This window comes from Antedon bifida, chromosome 2 (assembly GCF_963402885.1).
Source record: "Antedon bifida chromosome 2, ecAntBifi1.1, whole genome shotgun sequence".
Lineage (NCBI taxonomy): Eukaryota > Metazoa > Echinodermata > Crinoidea > Comatulida > Antedonidae > Antedon > Antedon bifida.
The window spans coordinates 30,894,755-30,911,278 of record NC_136227.1 but is presented as its reverse complement, the minus strand read 5'-3'; the positions used below and the strand labels follow the sequence as shown (position 1 = coordinate 30,911,278).

General features: G+C 33.6%; 2 protein-coding genes across 5 annotated transcripts in view; one reads left to right on the top strand and one right to left on the bottom strand.

The window, feature by feature from the left end:
* The window catches only part of LOC144834604 (protein phosphatase 1F-like), a 66,133-nt gene that overhangs the window by 9,790 nt on the left and 39,819 nt on the right, over window positions 1–16,524 (top strand). Inside the window, exons 5-7 of one of the 3 annotated variants that reach the window (XR_013610987.1) lie at window positions 277–420; window positions 1,363–1,456; window positions 1,983–3,148. Coding sequence is in view for 2 of the 3 variants with exons in the window: in XM_078689475.1 (XP_078545601.1) it covers window positions 277–420; window positions 1,363–1,456; window positions 1,983–3,058 (1,314 nt within the window). In the remaining variant the exon portion in view is untranslated. Of the gene's footprint in view, window positions 1–276; window positions 421–1,362; window positions 1,457–1,982; window positions 3,604–16,524 lie in introns of those variants that run through there. The other 2 variants (XM_078689475.1, XM_078689476.1) reach the window with 2 other exon arrangements.
* LOC144834621 (NAD-dependent protein lipoamidase sirtuin-4, mitochondrial-like) lies at window positions 6,819–16,142 on the bottom strand. Of its 2 annotated transcripts, none has more exons than XM_078689501.1 (2): window positions 15,204–16,139; window positions 6,819–7,057 (listed from the first exon to the last, which is right to left on the bottom strand). In XM_078689501.1, the coding sequence occupies exons 1-2, from the start codon at window positions 15,954–15,956 to the stop codon at window positions 6,908–6,910; spliced, it is 903 nt and encodes a 300-aa protein (XP_078545627.1). In that variant the 5' UTR covers window positions 15,957–16,139; the 3' UTR covers window positions 6,819–6,907. The 2 variants fall into 2 exon arrangements, with proteins under 2 accessions (XP_078545627.1, XP_078545628.1); XM_078689502.1 differs by lacking the exon at window positions 6,819–7,057 and adding an exon at window positions 14,117–14,511 and having other exon boundaries at window positions 15,204–16,142.

The following is a 16,524-nucleotide window of genomic DNA, read 5'->3' as shown; positions in this document are numbered from 1 at the left end:
CTCGCCTTGCCAAGATAGGAACATGTAACAGTCCTTTGATCTTATGTCTGGCTGCAACAAATACCAGCAGTACTGTAACTATGTACATATTCTCTGTGTCAAGAGCCGTTGTACTGATTGTGTCGCAGCCACAGATAAACCCTTTGATCTCCAAAGCTCAGCATCCTCTTGTTAGATTGCTTTGCTGTATCATACCAGATGAAATTAATTTGTTATCAATTAAATTGTGTACTTGCCATCACTTGATTGACTAAAGTTAAAGATGTTTGTTTTCAGGGCCTACGAAGTGGAACGACTGGTATAGCCATGATCCATGATGAAAACATGCTACATGTAGGTTGGATAGGTGACTCTCAAGGCCTTGTTATGAAACAAGGAAAAGCTATTACAGTTATGGATCCTCACAAACCAGATAGAGAGGTAATATTTTGGTTAGGGTTAGGACACATCACATTTTTTAGTCATTGTTGTTGGCTCCTTTTCTGGCAACTATTAGTTCTTTAAAAAAAACCAATTTGAATGCTGTACCCCCTCTATTATACTACAGTAGATATATTTTAAAATATTGTGGGTGTTTTTTTTTAAAGAAGGAAGTACTATATTCTGGTTATTTTTATGAATGACTTTTTGATTTTTGAGTGTTTAGTTTCATTTTTAAATATTTTGTTTTTGTTCTCTTTTTTTTTTTTTTTGGAACAAGGAGTTACTGTATTCTGGTTATTTTTATGAATGACATTTTGATATTTCAGTGTTTAGTTTTATTTTTAAATATTTTGTTATTCTTTTCTTTTTTTTTTGTGAACAAGGAGTTACTGTATTCTGGTTATTTTTATGAATGACATTTTGATATTTCTGTGTATTTTCATTGGGTTTGGGGAATACCTTGATGTGTCAAGATGAGTCATAGGTCTTTCTTTATCAGTAGTCATCTGTGAACTTCCTTTTTTCTTGTGATTCATCTAAAGATCTAATCACAAATTGATACATTCTATTTTAAGAATACTAGAAAAAAAGAGCAGAATAAAAACAAATTGAGGGCAGACATAACTTTTGAGAATAACAACAAAAAAACAGTTTATATTTGTGATTAATTAAATCAGACTTTGAATAGGTTATTTTGTAGTTTTAATAAAGTTAATCACTTATAAAATGACAAAATAAATGTTTAAATTCAACCAAAAACCCATTGGCTGGCAGCCAATTTGACTGGTTTTTTTTCAGGTAAATATTTTTTTTTCTCGATACAATTTTGGCCAAAGTAAATAACATTATGTGACATTAAAATGGTATATTAAAAAAAAAATATTTAATAATTATTTTTAATTAATTATTTAATCTTAAAATTGTTAATTTTTGTTATAGGATGAGAAGAAACGGATAGAAGAGTTGGGTGGGTGCGTTGTGTGGTTTGGAGCATGGCGCGTTAACGGTAGTCTAGCGGTATCAAGAGCTATAGGTAGGTGGCATTTAGACAACAAGATGAATCACCGAGATAGCCAGATTAGTTCCACTGTCTAATGCTTGTGATTTGACTGCTTTTATCAATATCTTAAAATAAATATTATGTAGAAATATGTATATATATATATAATTATGTTTTTAGAAAACAACAATTATTCTTTGTTTTTCTTCTTTTTTCTTTGTCCCCTTTTGTAGCACCTTCAATTACATTCATATGAGATCTATTTTTGGTCAGATGTTTTGCCCTACTCTAACATAATTTGTACTAAGTACATTTGAGAATACTTGCGAAAAAATTTGCAAGTAATTCTGGGTGGGATTCGAACCCACGACCTCCAGATCACTAGCCTGGTGTTCATACCTCTAGACCACTACTACTACTACTCAACTCCCTGATGCAAAGCTACTCCACAGTAGTTTAATACAATTACAAATCTATTTTTATTGTAAATTATTTTGATTTAATTGTCACAAATGTACATATGCATATGACAAAGAATTCTTTTGATATTTTATTGTAGGTGATGCGGATCATCGTCCATACGTTAGTGGTATTCCAGATATTGCCTCAATTAAACTAGAAGGTGATGAAGATTGTTTTATCCTTGCATGTGATGGCCTCTTTGATACCGTGTCTTTACAAGATGTGTGCGATGTTGTCCAAAATTGTATAAACACAGACAGTGAATTTTCCACTGTTTCTCACAAGCTTGTATCTGTTGCGAAAGAACGTGGTTCCACCGATAATATCACATGCATTGTCGTGTTTCTCAATCCTCAAAAACGTGAAATCACCGTTCAGGAAGATGAGGAAACTGTTATTGTCGACGAGTCAGAAAATTCTGATGGTGCAGACAACAAAGAGGATAAAGAATCGGATATTGGAGAAGATGGAAAAATTAACAGTTGTGATGGCTCTGAGCAGCCTGCAAGTCCACAAGAAACAAGTGAACAAACAGAGGCTAACGATTTAACTTCTGCATTAGAGACTAAGTCGGAGGCTAATAAATCCCAAAATGCATCAGAGGCTAAGGAATCAGAAACTGTGTCGGAGGCTAAGGAATCAGAAACTGTGTCGGAGACTAAGGAATCTAAAGAATCAACAGAGGCAGATGCCAATATAAATAACAATAACAGTATATTATCAAATATTGACAATAATTCTTTTAGTAAATCTACGAGGATATCAACAAATAAAAATCAACGTAAAGCTGTTCAAACAAGTATGGAAAAACTATCACTAGCAGGTAATAGATTGAAGCTTAGTCCAAATCGCAAAAAGACAACAACGCCCCCATCGAAAACATCACCTGTCAATGTCAAATCAAATGTTGCGAAACCCAAGAAGTTGTCATTTAAGAAAAAAAGTATTACAAAGCGATCTACTACGCAGTTAAGCAAAACGTCCGAGTCAAATGGTACATGCATAGAAATTGTTTCACCTTTAAGTAAAGATAGTAAGAAGTCAAATGAATTAAAGACAAGGTTTAAACCTAAGTCAGTAAATGGCTGTCAGGGTCGAGTTCGTAGGGACGAGGTTATAGCTGGCGCTACACGGTATGATCATATGTATCACAAAGGGTCAATGCCGGCTTAGTCGACCATCTTAAGTTCTGCCTACACTATCAAACTTTATGTGACAACAAAATGTGCCCAAATATGGTGGTGATATTCCAAAATATGGTATGTCCATATATGGGCACATTTTTTGTCACATAAAGTTTGACAGTGTAGACAGAACTTAAGTTTATTGAAGTTATACTAATTACTTTTCTAGGAATGTCAGAACATAATTCTAAGTGAATTGTTTATGAGTACCTTGTCAAAAACTAGATGAAAGTAGAGGAACATTTTAATTAAAGATGTATTTTCCCTTGAAACACAAAAAATGAAGGTCAAAATATTCTAAATTTAAATAGGCCATATCAAAGTTATATTAAAGTTATTCACTTTAAGTCGAAAATTCGAGCCAAAAACAAAAGTTTACGTAATTAGCAGGTGAATTAATTTGATTACATTTCGTCTGGAAAATCGAAAAGTGAAAGTAAACAAAGATTTCAAACCACGAGTATGCATTATGCTAATTAGAGAATTAGAAGAGGAGGAGAGAGAAGGTGTTTTCACACAGATCGCAAGGAAGTTTTATGATTATGCATACAGAGTAGCCAAACAATCGCGTTGCATTATGAGATATGTTTTGATCGAAAAGTTATTTTTTGAACAAAAAAACGTCTGTATTTTAGTTAAATGATTTTTTTTGGATTAATTTTTGTTGAAAGTTAATAACTATTATGATACTTCAAAATGACCCACTTTTTTTTGAAATATTTTTTTTTTATTTTTTTGGAATTAGTCAAAGGGACAATACATCTTTAAGATGGCTTTAGATTAAAATGCATGCATACATTTTGATTTTTGACACAGTTATGACGTTTGACATCATAGCCATACTTGTATGGAGAAAGTTAAATTTTAGACATTTATATTTCTCATATCGTTGAATTGAGTTTAACATTTTCATTAAAATATTAGTTTTTAAAATACAAGATGAAGAAAAAAAACCAAAAATGATTTTTCCAGTTATAAATTTGTTTGTATTTTTTTTAAATTTTAAATAAACGACAAGGACAGGTGATCCTAAATTTTGTTGCATTGTATAATTAAAATATTCATTTCATAAATTTGAATGAGAAATATTTTGATTATCATTCTTCCACTGGTAATACCAAAGTGATTGGTGTGTGGTTGTAAAGTCTATATTTAAATTGTTAAATATTGTTAATATCAAGTATTTAACCTCACTATTATTGAGTAGAAAAACACCTTAATTATTGTTATGGTTAAGTAAAAATGACGATTAAGACGAAAATGATTTTTAATTCTTATGAGACAACCAAGAGAAAGGATATTTTCGTAGATTTTATGATTAAAGGTGTGTATTGCACCTAAAGCTTGGTTCCCACTAGGACGTAATGCATGGACGTAAACAACCAATGACAAGCAAGAGTTCGAATAATTCATGACCCGTGATTGGTCAACTCACTTACGTTGCGCTACATTCTTGCGTTGCGTCTCTAGTGGGAACCAAGCTTAATAATTATGTTCGAACCACTTTGGTTGACTGTTAATTGTAAATGTGGTTCCCTAATAGAGGTTTTTTACAGAATGTACGATATTCTATATGTATTGTTAATTTATAATTAAAGTTTTAAAGACAAAGACTTCCAAAAGTACTGATTGGCAAAAATAACAGATTTTAAAAAGTTATAAATTTAAAATACATAACTTGAAATTATTGTATGTTATAAATTAAAAGAAATTTCATGTCATAAATATAATGTTTTTACTATGACCCAGTTGAGAATTATGATTTTAACAACAGTATTAGCTTTGAGTAATGAATTTCAATACTGGATTTAAAACCCTTTTATACTGCAATTCAATTTAATCATTTTCTGTATTACATACAGTATACATATTGTACGATTATTTTCCTTATGATTTTAGAAATCATTTTTAATAAGTAGCTTTTTATACTCAATTTAATTTTTAATTTTTGTGATGTAAATTTTAGTTTTTGATATACAAAACATGAGTGTAGATAATTGATGGCAAAAAGAATTATGTCATTTTAAGAAAAGAACCCCCTCTTTTCGTTAAACCTAAAAAAGATTTTGTTGCTTGCTGTATCGTGTCTGCAGACAGGAACAGCCACAACCATAGCACCTAACTCCTAAATATTAATTTAACCCTAAATTCTCATTTTTTGAAAAAGAGGTTGTTGTATTTGTAGGAGGCCTATGTCACAGCTTTGATCTCAAATCTCAACATCAGTATACTCTCATCACTGTATTAAATTTTCAAATTATTTTGATGTTTTGTAAGTTTTTAGAGAAGTGTAAATTATTCTGACTGAAGAATTGAATTTTATTTTCTATGAGGCTTTTCTCTAAAGATTGTATTTTGAAAATAATGTTATTGTGCCTTTTAAAAAGGTTGTTGGATTAAGAATAACCAACCATGTATTTAATAGCAAAAATGTACAAATATTTGGGACAATATATATAATATTATTTTTAAGTAATTGACAAGGAGCTGTTACAGTACTTTTTCTGTAGGTCTAATGTTTTCGAAGGTTTGTCGCTGTTGGTAAATTGATACCTGATTCTCTGTGCTGTATCTCCATATACGACAGTATTTACCCAGTATCATAGGAATATTCCTTAATACAGCATTTTATGTGTATCACATGTGGTGTCTGTATCATTTAGGTTATGGTCTATGATACTAGGCGATATATATGAAGTGATGGTGGAGACATTCTAGATACAATACTGAGAATCAAGTGAAAATGAAGAGGTAATGTTTTGAAAAAGGGACATGACCATGTTCTACTAGAACTCTACCTTTAGAAAGGCAGAACCATCATGTCCTTGTTGGAGTGGCAGAACCATGCCAATTATTACACCACCTTATGCTACAGTACTGTGTTCACAATAACAAACTCTGTAACAGTTAAATTTGTTTTAAGGAATACTGTATGTATTTAGTTACAGTACGCCAATAAGTTGAAATATACTGTGTGCATGTCTGTAGGCACATCATGCTTATATAAATAAGGTAAAATATACTGTGGCTACATCATGCCTAAGCTCACATCATGCCTATATTAGGTGAAATATACTGTGATATTTTCATATGTAGTGCTATGCCTATATAAGGTAAAATAATATACTCTGTGAAAAGTCCATATGTTATGGGTTATTCATGTGACACTGTATCACAGGATTTGCCTATGATATTGTATAATTAATAGATACAGTATCGCGAAAACTATTATAATTATTGTCTGAAGGAAGCGCATTAGCGTACACCAAATTCTACAGACCTGTATTTGCGCATACCAGTTTAATAAAGAGACACTGTAATTTTCCGCTTTTTTAATTGGAAATACTACAAGGTAGGAGATACGGGAATTTTACAAAAGTAACAACAACATCCGGTCTTAAGCTCTGTCTACACTATCAAACTAGTTTGATAAAAATGTGTGATGTGCCAAATATGGTAGTGATATGCCCAAATATGGTAGTGATAAGCCCAAATATGGTAGTGATATAACATCATGTCCATATATGGGCATATCGCATTTTTTTGTTAGTGTAGACAGAGCTTTAGAATATTTTAAACAGCTTGGAAATGTAAGCATATTGTAGTTTTTTAACGATTAGAGGCTGTGCCTGGTGTTGTGGCAACTGAAAGGGCATTTTTCTCATGTTAATGGTGATTTTAGGATGTAAATTGTGTTGTAATCAGGAATAAAAACAATTGAAAACAAACTTAACTTAACATTATTTTATTTTTCATTTAAAGTAAATTGATTGAGTTCAAAGACTTGTTGGTTCATACATAACATCTCACGGTAAAACAATCTGAGGACGGTATCTTATCAAACAGTCAGTTTTGGCAGGACATCGCCTAAGTTGGCTTTAATCTTGAGAGTTGCCAGGTGATCAGCTTTGGTTGGCCCAATGTTGATTATTGCTATGGGTTTATTGCATTCAAATGCAACTTCTGCATATTGACTTGATGAGAAATACTATAAAAAAAAACAGAATTCACATATAATAAAATTATAATACTGATTATGCCAATGACACTAAAAGAGAACCATTTGTATATACAGGTAATAGTTCACAAATAAATATTTGAATCTTTTTTTTCCCGTCAACATGAATACAGAAAAAGTTTACATAATAGACAATAAAGCAACTATAATCATATTGAGGATCTATTATTGTTTTAAACATATTTTTTTACAAATTTAAGTGCAGATTTGTGTGTGTATATTTGTTTAAATTATCAATCTTTTTATGTACTTGCATAAAAGCTCTGAAAAGAATATAAATAAAATTTCTTTTACGTTTTATTTCTTTTTCAGAAAGTAAATTTTGATATGGATAAGTAGTCAAATACAATTACAACCCTGTTGGTGCAGTACCCGCTGCTTACTTGGGCTCGAATCTAACCACTAGCCATCAGCGCAAGTTCGGTGGTCTAGAGGTATGAACGTCAGGCTAGTGATCTGGTGGTCGTGGGTGCGAGTCCCACTCGAGAATTACTATTATTATTCTCAATGTACTTAGTATAAAGTAAAAATTACGTCAGAGTAGGGCAAAACATATGACCAATTTATAAATCAATTCTAAAACCTTGATGACAGACTTACTTCTAAAGATGTGCCAAGAATCATAATTCCGTCAGAATTTTTAACACGCTCCATTAGGAATGTCTCTACCGACATTTCAACGTTATCTCCTAAGAACAATATATCTGGCTTAAGAATTCCTGCACAATTTTCACATTTAGGTATAGTGAACTTCTTCGTCTCATCTTTCGAAAGAACAGGATTTTCATCTTGCGTATCGAGGCTGAAATTAGGATTAAGTTTGATAAATCTTTTTTGTAGATCAATTCTTTCTGTGACATTTTTACAAGACATGCATTTAGCCCTGTGAAGACTTCCATTTACTTCGGTTACACTCTCACTACCGGCCAGTAAGTGAAATTTTGCGTGGCTAACCATTCAATTTTACCTCTCTTTTCCCAACGAGATAAAGCTTTATGACTGTCATTTAGCTCATGAGATTTAAATCTCATCCACTCTGCAAAATTCCGAGCCCAACTGTGCCGAATAATTTCATCTGAACTTCGCAAAAAAGTTTCTGAATAGAGTCCTCCAACATTGTTTGAATTACGCCAATCAGGAATACCAGACTCTGTCGACAACCCTGCTCCAGTAAGGATGAACAGCTTTTTAGTTTTATCGATGAAGTTCTGTAATTTGTTTAAATCGTTTTCCACAAGAGGTGGACCGAAAGGTACGCAGTTGTTTGCATTCCTTTCCTGGTGAAACCATGTTTTAACTTGCTGCAACTTGGCTGGCATTGCTTTTACGCCGTATATAGCAGTGCTATTCCCCTTAAAACAATTTCTCAAGGCACTTCGTACGAAAATCATTTTGTAGGTAGCCCAGATAGTATGACCTGTGCATCAATGAATACAATCAGTCTGAGAGGTTGTCTAATGGTTTGAATAGGCCTGTGGCAATATTTGATATGGTAATGTTATATGATTACTTCCTCATACATACAATTAAATTTCATTGTAAACCGCAGAGCCACCATGGCACATTGTCGACAATTTCTCATCCGTGAAAAGTGGTTTCCTGAAAACAGATTGATGAAAAGAAACAAATAAAACATATTGTAAAATTAAAGGTACATTCCAGCATTTATATCACTTATATATAGTTCTGAAAAGAACTGTTGTGTTTCTCAACGTTCTGATCAATATAACTGTGATCGTCCTCAGGAGTGAGAATGCAGGAACTGGACCGGAAAGTCACTCACTCACTCTCACCCGAAGTATATTGATCAAAACGTTGAGAAGCTCAACAGTTCTTTTCAGAACTATATATATGTGGTGTACCGTAAACTTGATATCAACATTTGATTTCACCATGCAAATATAATAGCATCCATAATATATCATCATGCAACTTTGTTTTAAAATAAATACAATTACACCTCAAGAAACTATAAATTGTATCATGGTGATTAATTGATTGAACCTACCTAAAGAGTTCTTTCTGTTAATTTAATTGATGATGGTTTTTAATCTCAAGTCGGGTGGATCAGTTTAGGACGTCCTCTGGACATACTGCCAGTATACAAATATTAAATTTAAGTATGCATATGGCTTACAGTTATATATTATAGTCCGATTTAGACTATTCAACGTACTGGTACCATTTCATTCAATATTACAGTGCAAATTAATTCAAATCAAAAATGTGTATTGTACTTAAAGCTCTGTCTACACTAAACTTGTGATGTGATGTGCCCATATATGGACATGATGAATGATGTCGTATCACTACCATATTTGGGCATATCACTGCCATATTTACGCTTTTTTTGTCAAACTAGTTTGGTAGTGTAGTATTATTTAGGTTACGGTATTGGTATATACATTGTTGTCTAGAACATCGCCGACCAAAATGCCACTGTAAAAGTTATACTATTATTAAAAAGCTGTCTGTCGTATTATGGCTGAATACAATTCAAAATTTACATAACAATATAGTATAGAGTTATGTTATTCTTCAATTATTCTAATAGTAATATACAGTGAACAGTAGTACTAAAACATCCTTATCCTTCATAGTATTGTATAAGTCTATCCATCCAATTTTGAACTTTCATTAATAGTAGAGCAGTTAATAACATGAGCTGTGCATTTTATTACCAAAGCATGAAACTTGGCACAAAGTTTCTTTGATGTATATAGATTCAAAATATCGTGGGGTGCCAAGTGTCCAACGTCCGGTATGGCGGCCATCTTGATTTCAAAATGGCCACCATAAAATCAAAAAATGTTCATATCTTGGCAACTATACACATTAGAGACTTAATTCTGGTATCAAATTGTTCACAAACTATATATTTCTATTTGCTCTAGTGAAAAGTTTCGTCCAAAAATGACCGGAAGTGACGTTTCTTACAGTTTGACCTTTGACCTCGTATTTGTATATCTCTGTAACTACTGGTCATTTTCAATCGATTTTGGTTTCATTTTGTTCAGAATAAATACATTTATATTTGTAGTAATAGAACATTTTCACATAAAATGACCGAAAATACAATTTATGACCTTTGACATTTATTTATTGATTTTTAATTATGTGAATATACTGTATGTGGTTTTTGTTGGTCTTAAATGCACCTAATTTTGAACTTTTACCTGATAGGCGTAATTATATTAAATGATTAATGGACTTAAATTGTATATAGTACATAAAATTGGTAAACATTGTGCTTGGTGGTACCATTAGTTCAACGATGTTGGCACCTTCTGATTCGCTAAAAGTTTTAATAGTTTGACAGAGGAAATAACATACATGTATGGATTCATGGAATACCGTAAAACCTCAAAAAGGTGATAGTATGAGCTTCTTTTCGAGATAGACTGTATTTGAATTTCAAATAATTAGTATGATGATCGTGTTTATATCAATATTATTATAATTAATGACCTTACAAAGAACCCTTTATATTTCAACAATTAAGCCTCAGTTATTCTACAATTTATTGTTTTCCAAGTGGTAGGCCTATTTTGATTGCATCTTCTTTTTGTATGCTTCCTGGGTTAATATGGTCCTAACCCTCCTTCTTTGTCTGTAGATGGTCTTACACCCCTTTCTTTATCTGTGGATGGTCTTATACCCCCTTCTGTGTCTGTGGATGGTCTTATACCTCCTTCTTTGTCTGTTGATGGTATTAAACCCCTTTCTTTGTGTGTGGATGGTCTTACACCCCTTTCTTTGTCTGTGGGTGGTCTTACATCCCCTTCTTTGTTTGTAGATGGTCCGACACCCCTTCTTTGTCTGTGGATGGTCCTACACCTCCTTCTTTGTCTGTGGATGGTCTTATACCCTCTTCTTTGTCTGTAAGTAGTCCTATACCACTTTCTTTGTCAGTGGATGGTCTTACACCCCCTTCTTTGTCTGTGGATGGTCTTATACCCCCTTCTTTGTTTGTGGATGGTCTTACCTCTCCTTCTTTGTCTGTGGATGGTCCTACACCCCCTTCTTTGTCTGTAAGTAGTCCTATACCCCTTTCTTTGTCAGTGGATGGTCTTACAACCCCTTCTTTGTCTGTGGACGGTCCTACACCCCCTTCTTTGTCTGTGGATGGTCCTATACCCCTTTCTTTGTCAGTGGATGGTCTTACAACCCCTTCTTTGTCTGTGGACGGTCCTACACCCCCTTCTTTGTCTGTAGATGGCCTTATACCCCTTTCTTTGTCTGTGGATGGTCTTATACCCCCTTCTTTGTGTGTGGATGGTCTTACACCCCCTTCTTTGTCTGTGGATGGTCTTACACCCCCTTCTTTGTCTGTGGATGGTCTTATATCCCCTTCTTTGTCTGTGGATGGTCTTATACCCCCTTCTTTGTCTGTGGATGGTCTTATACCCCCTTCTTTGTATGTGGATGGTTTTATACCTCCTTCTTTGTATGTGGATGGTCTTACACCCCCTTCTTTGTCTGTGGATGGTCTTACACCCCCTTCTTTGTCTGTGGATGGTCTTACACCCCCTTCTTTGTCTGGACCCACTACTTTGATTGATTAAATCAGACATTGTTTCTTGTATGATTAGGAGACCATGACCTTCAAAGTGAAAGTCCACAGGTGGATGCCTAAAAAGGTCTTGTACAGAACAGTATATTGTAGGTCCATGTCACTAATTTGAGGATTACTTGAATAATTATATTGAGATGTCTTTTACGAATTGATTTGGTTCGGATTTTGCTAAAAAATCAATGACTAGAGAAAATCGAGGAAAATGATTCAGATGAAAGGTTTACAGCAAAGGCCCATTACCATAAAAATGGAGTACATTTTTTTAGATGCAACGAAAATGAACAAGAATTATCTGAGTTTTTGACTAAAGAAAGTAGGTCTACTGCACAAATGCAGGATAAGTTTGTAGTAAGTACTTTGAAAGACGATATTCTCTTCTCTTAACTCATGAAAATGAGAACTTTCCGAACTTGTCTCATATGCAACATCAAAGAGGCCAACGAAAGAATGCTACTTTACATCAAAAATTTTTCCAAATGCCATCTAACAATTCAATTCAACATATGGTATAATACATTTAAAAAAAAGAAAGATGAAGGAGAGAGGACCAAAACTTTTATCTAACGATTGACAAATCACAGTTAAGCAAACAAGTGGGCATAGATGAGCTCAGTGATCTGTCATTATGCCTATCCTATCACGTCAAAAATTCAGAATAATAATTCCTGGTCATTTTTGCGTTAAGTGTCATTTATTTCGGTATAAAAATTAGGTGCATTTATACCAATGTAAACCACATACAGTATGTTCACATAATTATATATGTCAAAGGTTATAAATTGTATTTCCAGTCATTTTATGTGAAAATGTGTCATTACTACAAATATAAATGTCTCTATTCTGAACAAAATGACACCAAAATCGATTGAAAATGATCAGTAGTTACTGAGATATACAGATAAGAGGTCAAAGGTCAAACTGGAAGAAACGTCATTTCCGGTCATTTTTGGACGAAACTTTTCATTAGAGCAAATAGAAATATGTGGTTTGTGAACAATTTAACACCAGAATCAAGTCTCTACTGTTTATAGTTGCCAAGATATGAACACTTTTTGTTTTTATGGTGGCCATTTTGAAAGCAAGATGGCCGCCATACCGGACGTTGGACACTTGGCACCCCCCGATATTTTGAATCTATATACATCAAAGAAACTTTGTGGAAAGTTTCATGCTTTGGTAATAAAGTGCACAACTTGGCTATTTTTATGGCGTTAACTGCTCTACTATAACCCAAGTTTAAATACTCAACTCATTGTAATAACAACAATAAACTACAGTATGCATAAAAAAACTACTTTATTGGTTAAAATATTTAAAGATGTATTGTCCCTTTGACTAATTTAAAAAAAAAAAAAAAAGATTTTGAAAAAAAATGGGTCATTTTGAAGTATTAGGGAGGTTTCGCAACCTTACGAAATACGAAAACGAAAACAGATACGTCACGCACACGTATTCGTTTTCGTAAGTCAGTAAAAATCTGTTTCGCATGGCAACGAAATATTGAGAGCGCCGTCTAAAATATGACTGCGGTAAATTTGAGCGAAGCGCGGGTACGTGTTGCTTGGTGCTTGGCTGCCTAGGCCTAGCGTAACATCAAAGCGAGTGAGGACTTTAAAAACTGCTACTTATCAAAATTGACCTAACATTTTAGTAAATTACTTTAGTAAATTACTTTCAATAAATCTATAATTATATTATAATCATGAATCGTTCCTGATTCAAATGCAAAATGTGCAAAATAGATCAAAAACTATACTCGTTTTGTAGTTACGAATATGACTGGTGATATTCGTCAACACGAATACGCTTTACGAATATATAATGGGGATCAGCTCAAAAGTTTCACAAATGTGTGACGTATCCGTTTTCGTATTCGTAAGGTTGCGAAACCTCTCTATTATAATAACTTTCACCAAAAATCATTTCACTGAAATACAGACGTTTTTTTGTTCAAAAAATAACTTTGACTTCCAGTCAAAATTTTCGATCAAAACATATCTCATAATGCAACACGCTTGTTTGGCTACTCTGTATGCATAATCATAAAACTTCCTCGCGATCTGTGTGAGAACACCTTCTGAACAGTGATGAGTTGTAAACAATCCTAATTAGCATCATGCATAATGCATACTCGTGGTTTGAAATCTTTGTTTCAAATTAATTTACCTGTTAATTACGTAAACTTGTTGTTTTTGGCTCGTTACTTCGTGCATAAGGTCCGACAACTTCTGACCTGTAATCAGGAATACCAGACTCTGTCGTCCGGTCTTAAGCTCTGCCTACACTATCAAACTAGTCTGACAAAAAAGGACATCATCATGTCCATATATGGGCATATCACTTTTTTTTTTGTCACATAAAGTGTGGTAGTGTAGACAGAGCTTTAGAATATTTTAAACAGCTTGGAAATGCATATTGTATTTTTTTTTAACAATTAGAGGCTGTGCCTGGTGTTGTGGCAACTGAAAGGGCATTTTTCTCATGTTAATGGTGATTTTAGGATGTAAATTGTGTTGTAATCAGGAATAAAAACAATTGAAAACCAACGTAACTAGAAACATTTTATTTTTCATTTAAAGTAAATTGATACAGTTCAAAGAATGGTCGGTTCATATATCGCAAGATCTAATTAAAAATATTGCAGTTAACTAAACTGTCAATTTGGAAACAAACATGTAACGTCATGGTATCTTTAATATCAAACAGTGAGTTTCGGCAGGACATCGCCTAAGTATGCGTCAATCTTGAGTGTTGCCAGGTGATCAGCTTTGGTTGGCCCAATGTTCACTATTGCTATGGGTTTATTGAATTTAAATGCAACTTCTGCATATTGACTTGATTTGAAATACTAAAAAAAAAACAGAATTCACATAAAATTATACTGATCATGCCAATGACACTAAAAGAGAACCATTTGTATATACAGGTATAGTCCACAAATAAATATTTGAATCTTTTTTTTCCGTAAACGGTTATTTTATTTTGTATCTCCATTAAGATACAGCCACTGATACCCACAGCATTGTAATGCTTTCAGTAGTTTGCCTTTGGGTTTGTTTAAAAGAATATAAATAAGATTTCTTTTAACATTTTATTTCTTTTTTTGGAAAAGTAGATTTTGGTGATGGATAGTTGTAAAGAGTGAAGGAAGGAGAGTGCGAAAAGCACAAACAAATAAATTCTATTTGACTACTGTGGCTTTGCATCAAGCAGTTGAGTAATTAATTGATCAGATGTTTTGCCCTCTCAGTTACTCAACTACCTGACACAAAGCTACTCCACAGTTGTCAAATACAATTACAACCCTGTTGGTTCAGTACCTGCTGCTTACTTGGGCTCGAATCTAACCACTAGCCATCATCGCAAGCTCGGTGGTCTAGAGGTATGAATGCCAGGCTAGTGATCTGGAGGTCGTGGGTTCGAGTCCCACCCAAGAATTACTTGCTCTCAATGTACTTAGTATAAAGTACAAATTACGTCAGAGTAGGGCAAAACATTTGACCAATTAAATAAATTCTAAAAACTTGATGACAGACTTACTTCTAAAGATGTGCCGAGAATCATAATTCCGTCAGCATTTTTAACACACTCCAGTAGAAATGTCTCTACCGACATTTCAATGTTATCTCCTATAAACAAAATATCTGGCTTAAGAATTCCTGCACAATTTTCACACTTAGGTATAGTGAACTTCTTCATGTCATCTTTCAAATGAACAGGATTTTCATCTTGCACATCGAGGCTGAAATTAGGATTGAGTTTGATAAATCTTTTTTGTAGATCAATTCTTTCTGTGACATCTTTACAAGACATGCATTTGGCCCTGTGAAGACTTCCATTTACTTCGGTTACTCTCTCACTACCAGCCAGTAAGTGAAGCCCATCAAAATTTTGCGTGGCTAACCATTCAATTTTACCCCTCTTTTCCCAACGAGATAAAGCTTTATGGACGTCGTTTAGCTCATGAGATTTAAATCTCATCCACTCTGCCCAACTCTGCCAACTAATTTCATCTGAATTTTGGAAGAAACTTTGTGAATAGAGTCCTCCAACATCGGTTGAATCACACCAATCAGGAATACCAGACTCTGTCGACAACCCTGCTCCAGTGAGGATAAACAGCTTTTTAGTTTTATCGATGAAGTTCTGTACTTGACAGAAAGGTACGCAGTTGTTTGCATTTCTTTTTTGGTGTAACCATGTTTTAACTTGCTGGAACATTAGAAACTTGGCTGGCATTGCTTTTATGCTATACATAGCAGTACTATTTCTCATGGCACCTACGAAAATCATTTTGGAAGTAACCCTGATAATTAATATGACCTGAGTATACAATCAGAAAGTTTGTCTAATGGTTTGAATAGGCCTATGGCAATATTTGATATGGCAATATAACATGATTACTTCCTCATACATACAATTACAATTTCATTGTAAACTGCAGATCAATCATATGGCACAGCATTGTCAACAATTTCTCATCCGTGAAAAGTGGTTTCCTGGAACAGATTGATAAAAAGAAAATAAATAATACAGGTATTGTAATAGTAAGGTACATTCCAGCATTTATATCACCTATATAGTTCTGAAAAGAACTGTTGAGTATCTCGACGTTTCGATCAATATAACTTTGATCGTCCTCAGGAGTGGTGAGAATGCAGGAACTGGACTGGACAAATCACTTACTCACTCTCACCCGAAGTATATTGATCGAAACGTTGAGAAGCTCAACAGCTCTTTTCAGAATTATATATATGTGTGTGGTTTACCGTAAACTTGATATCAACATTTGATTTCACCATACAAACAATATAATAGCATCCATAATATATCATTACGCAACTTTGTTTTAAAATAAATT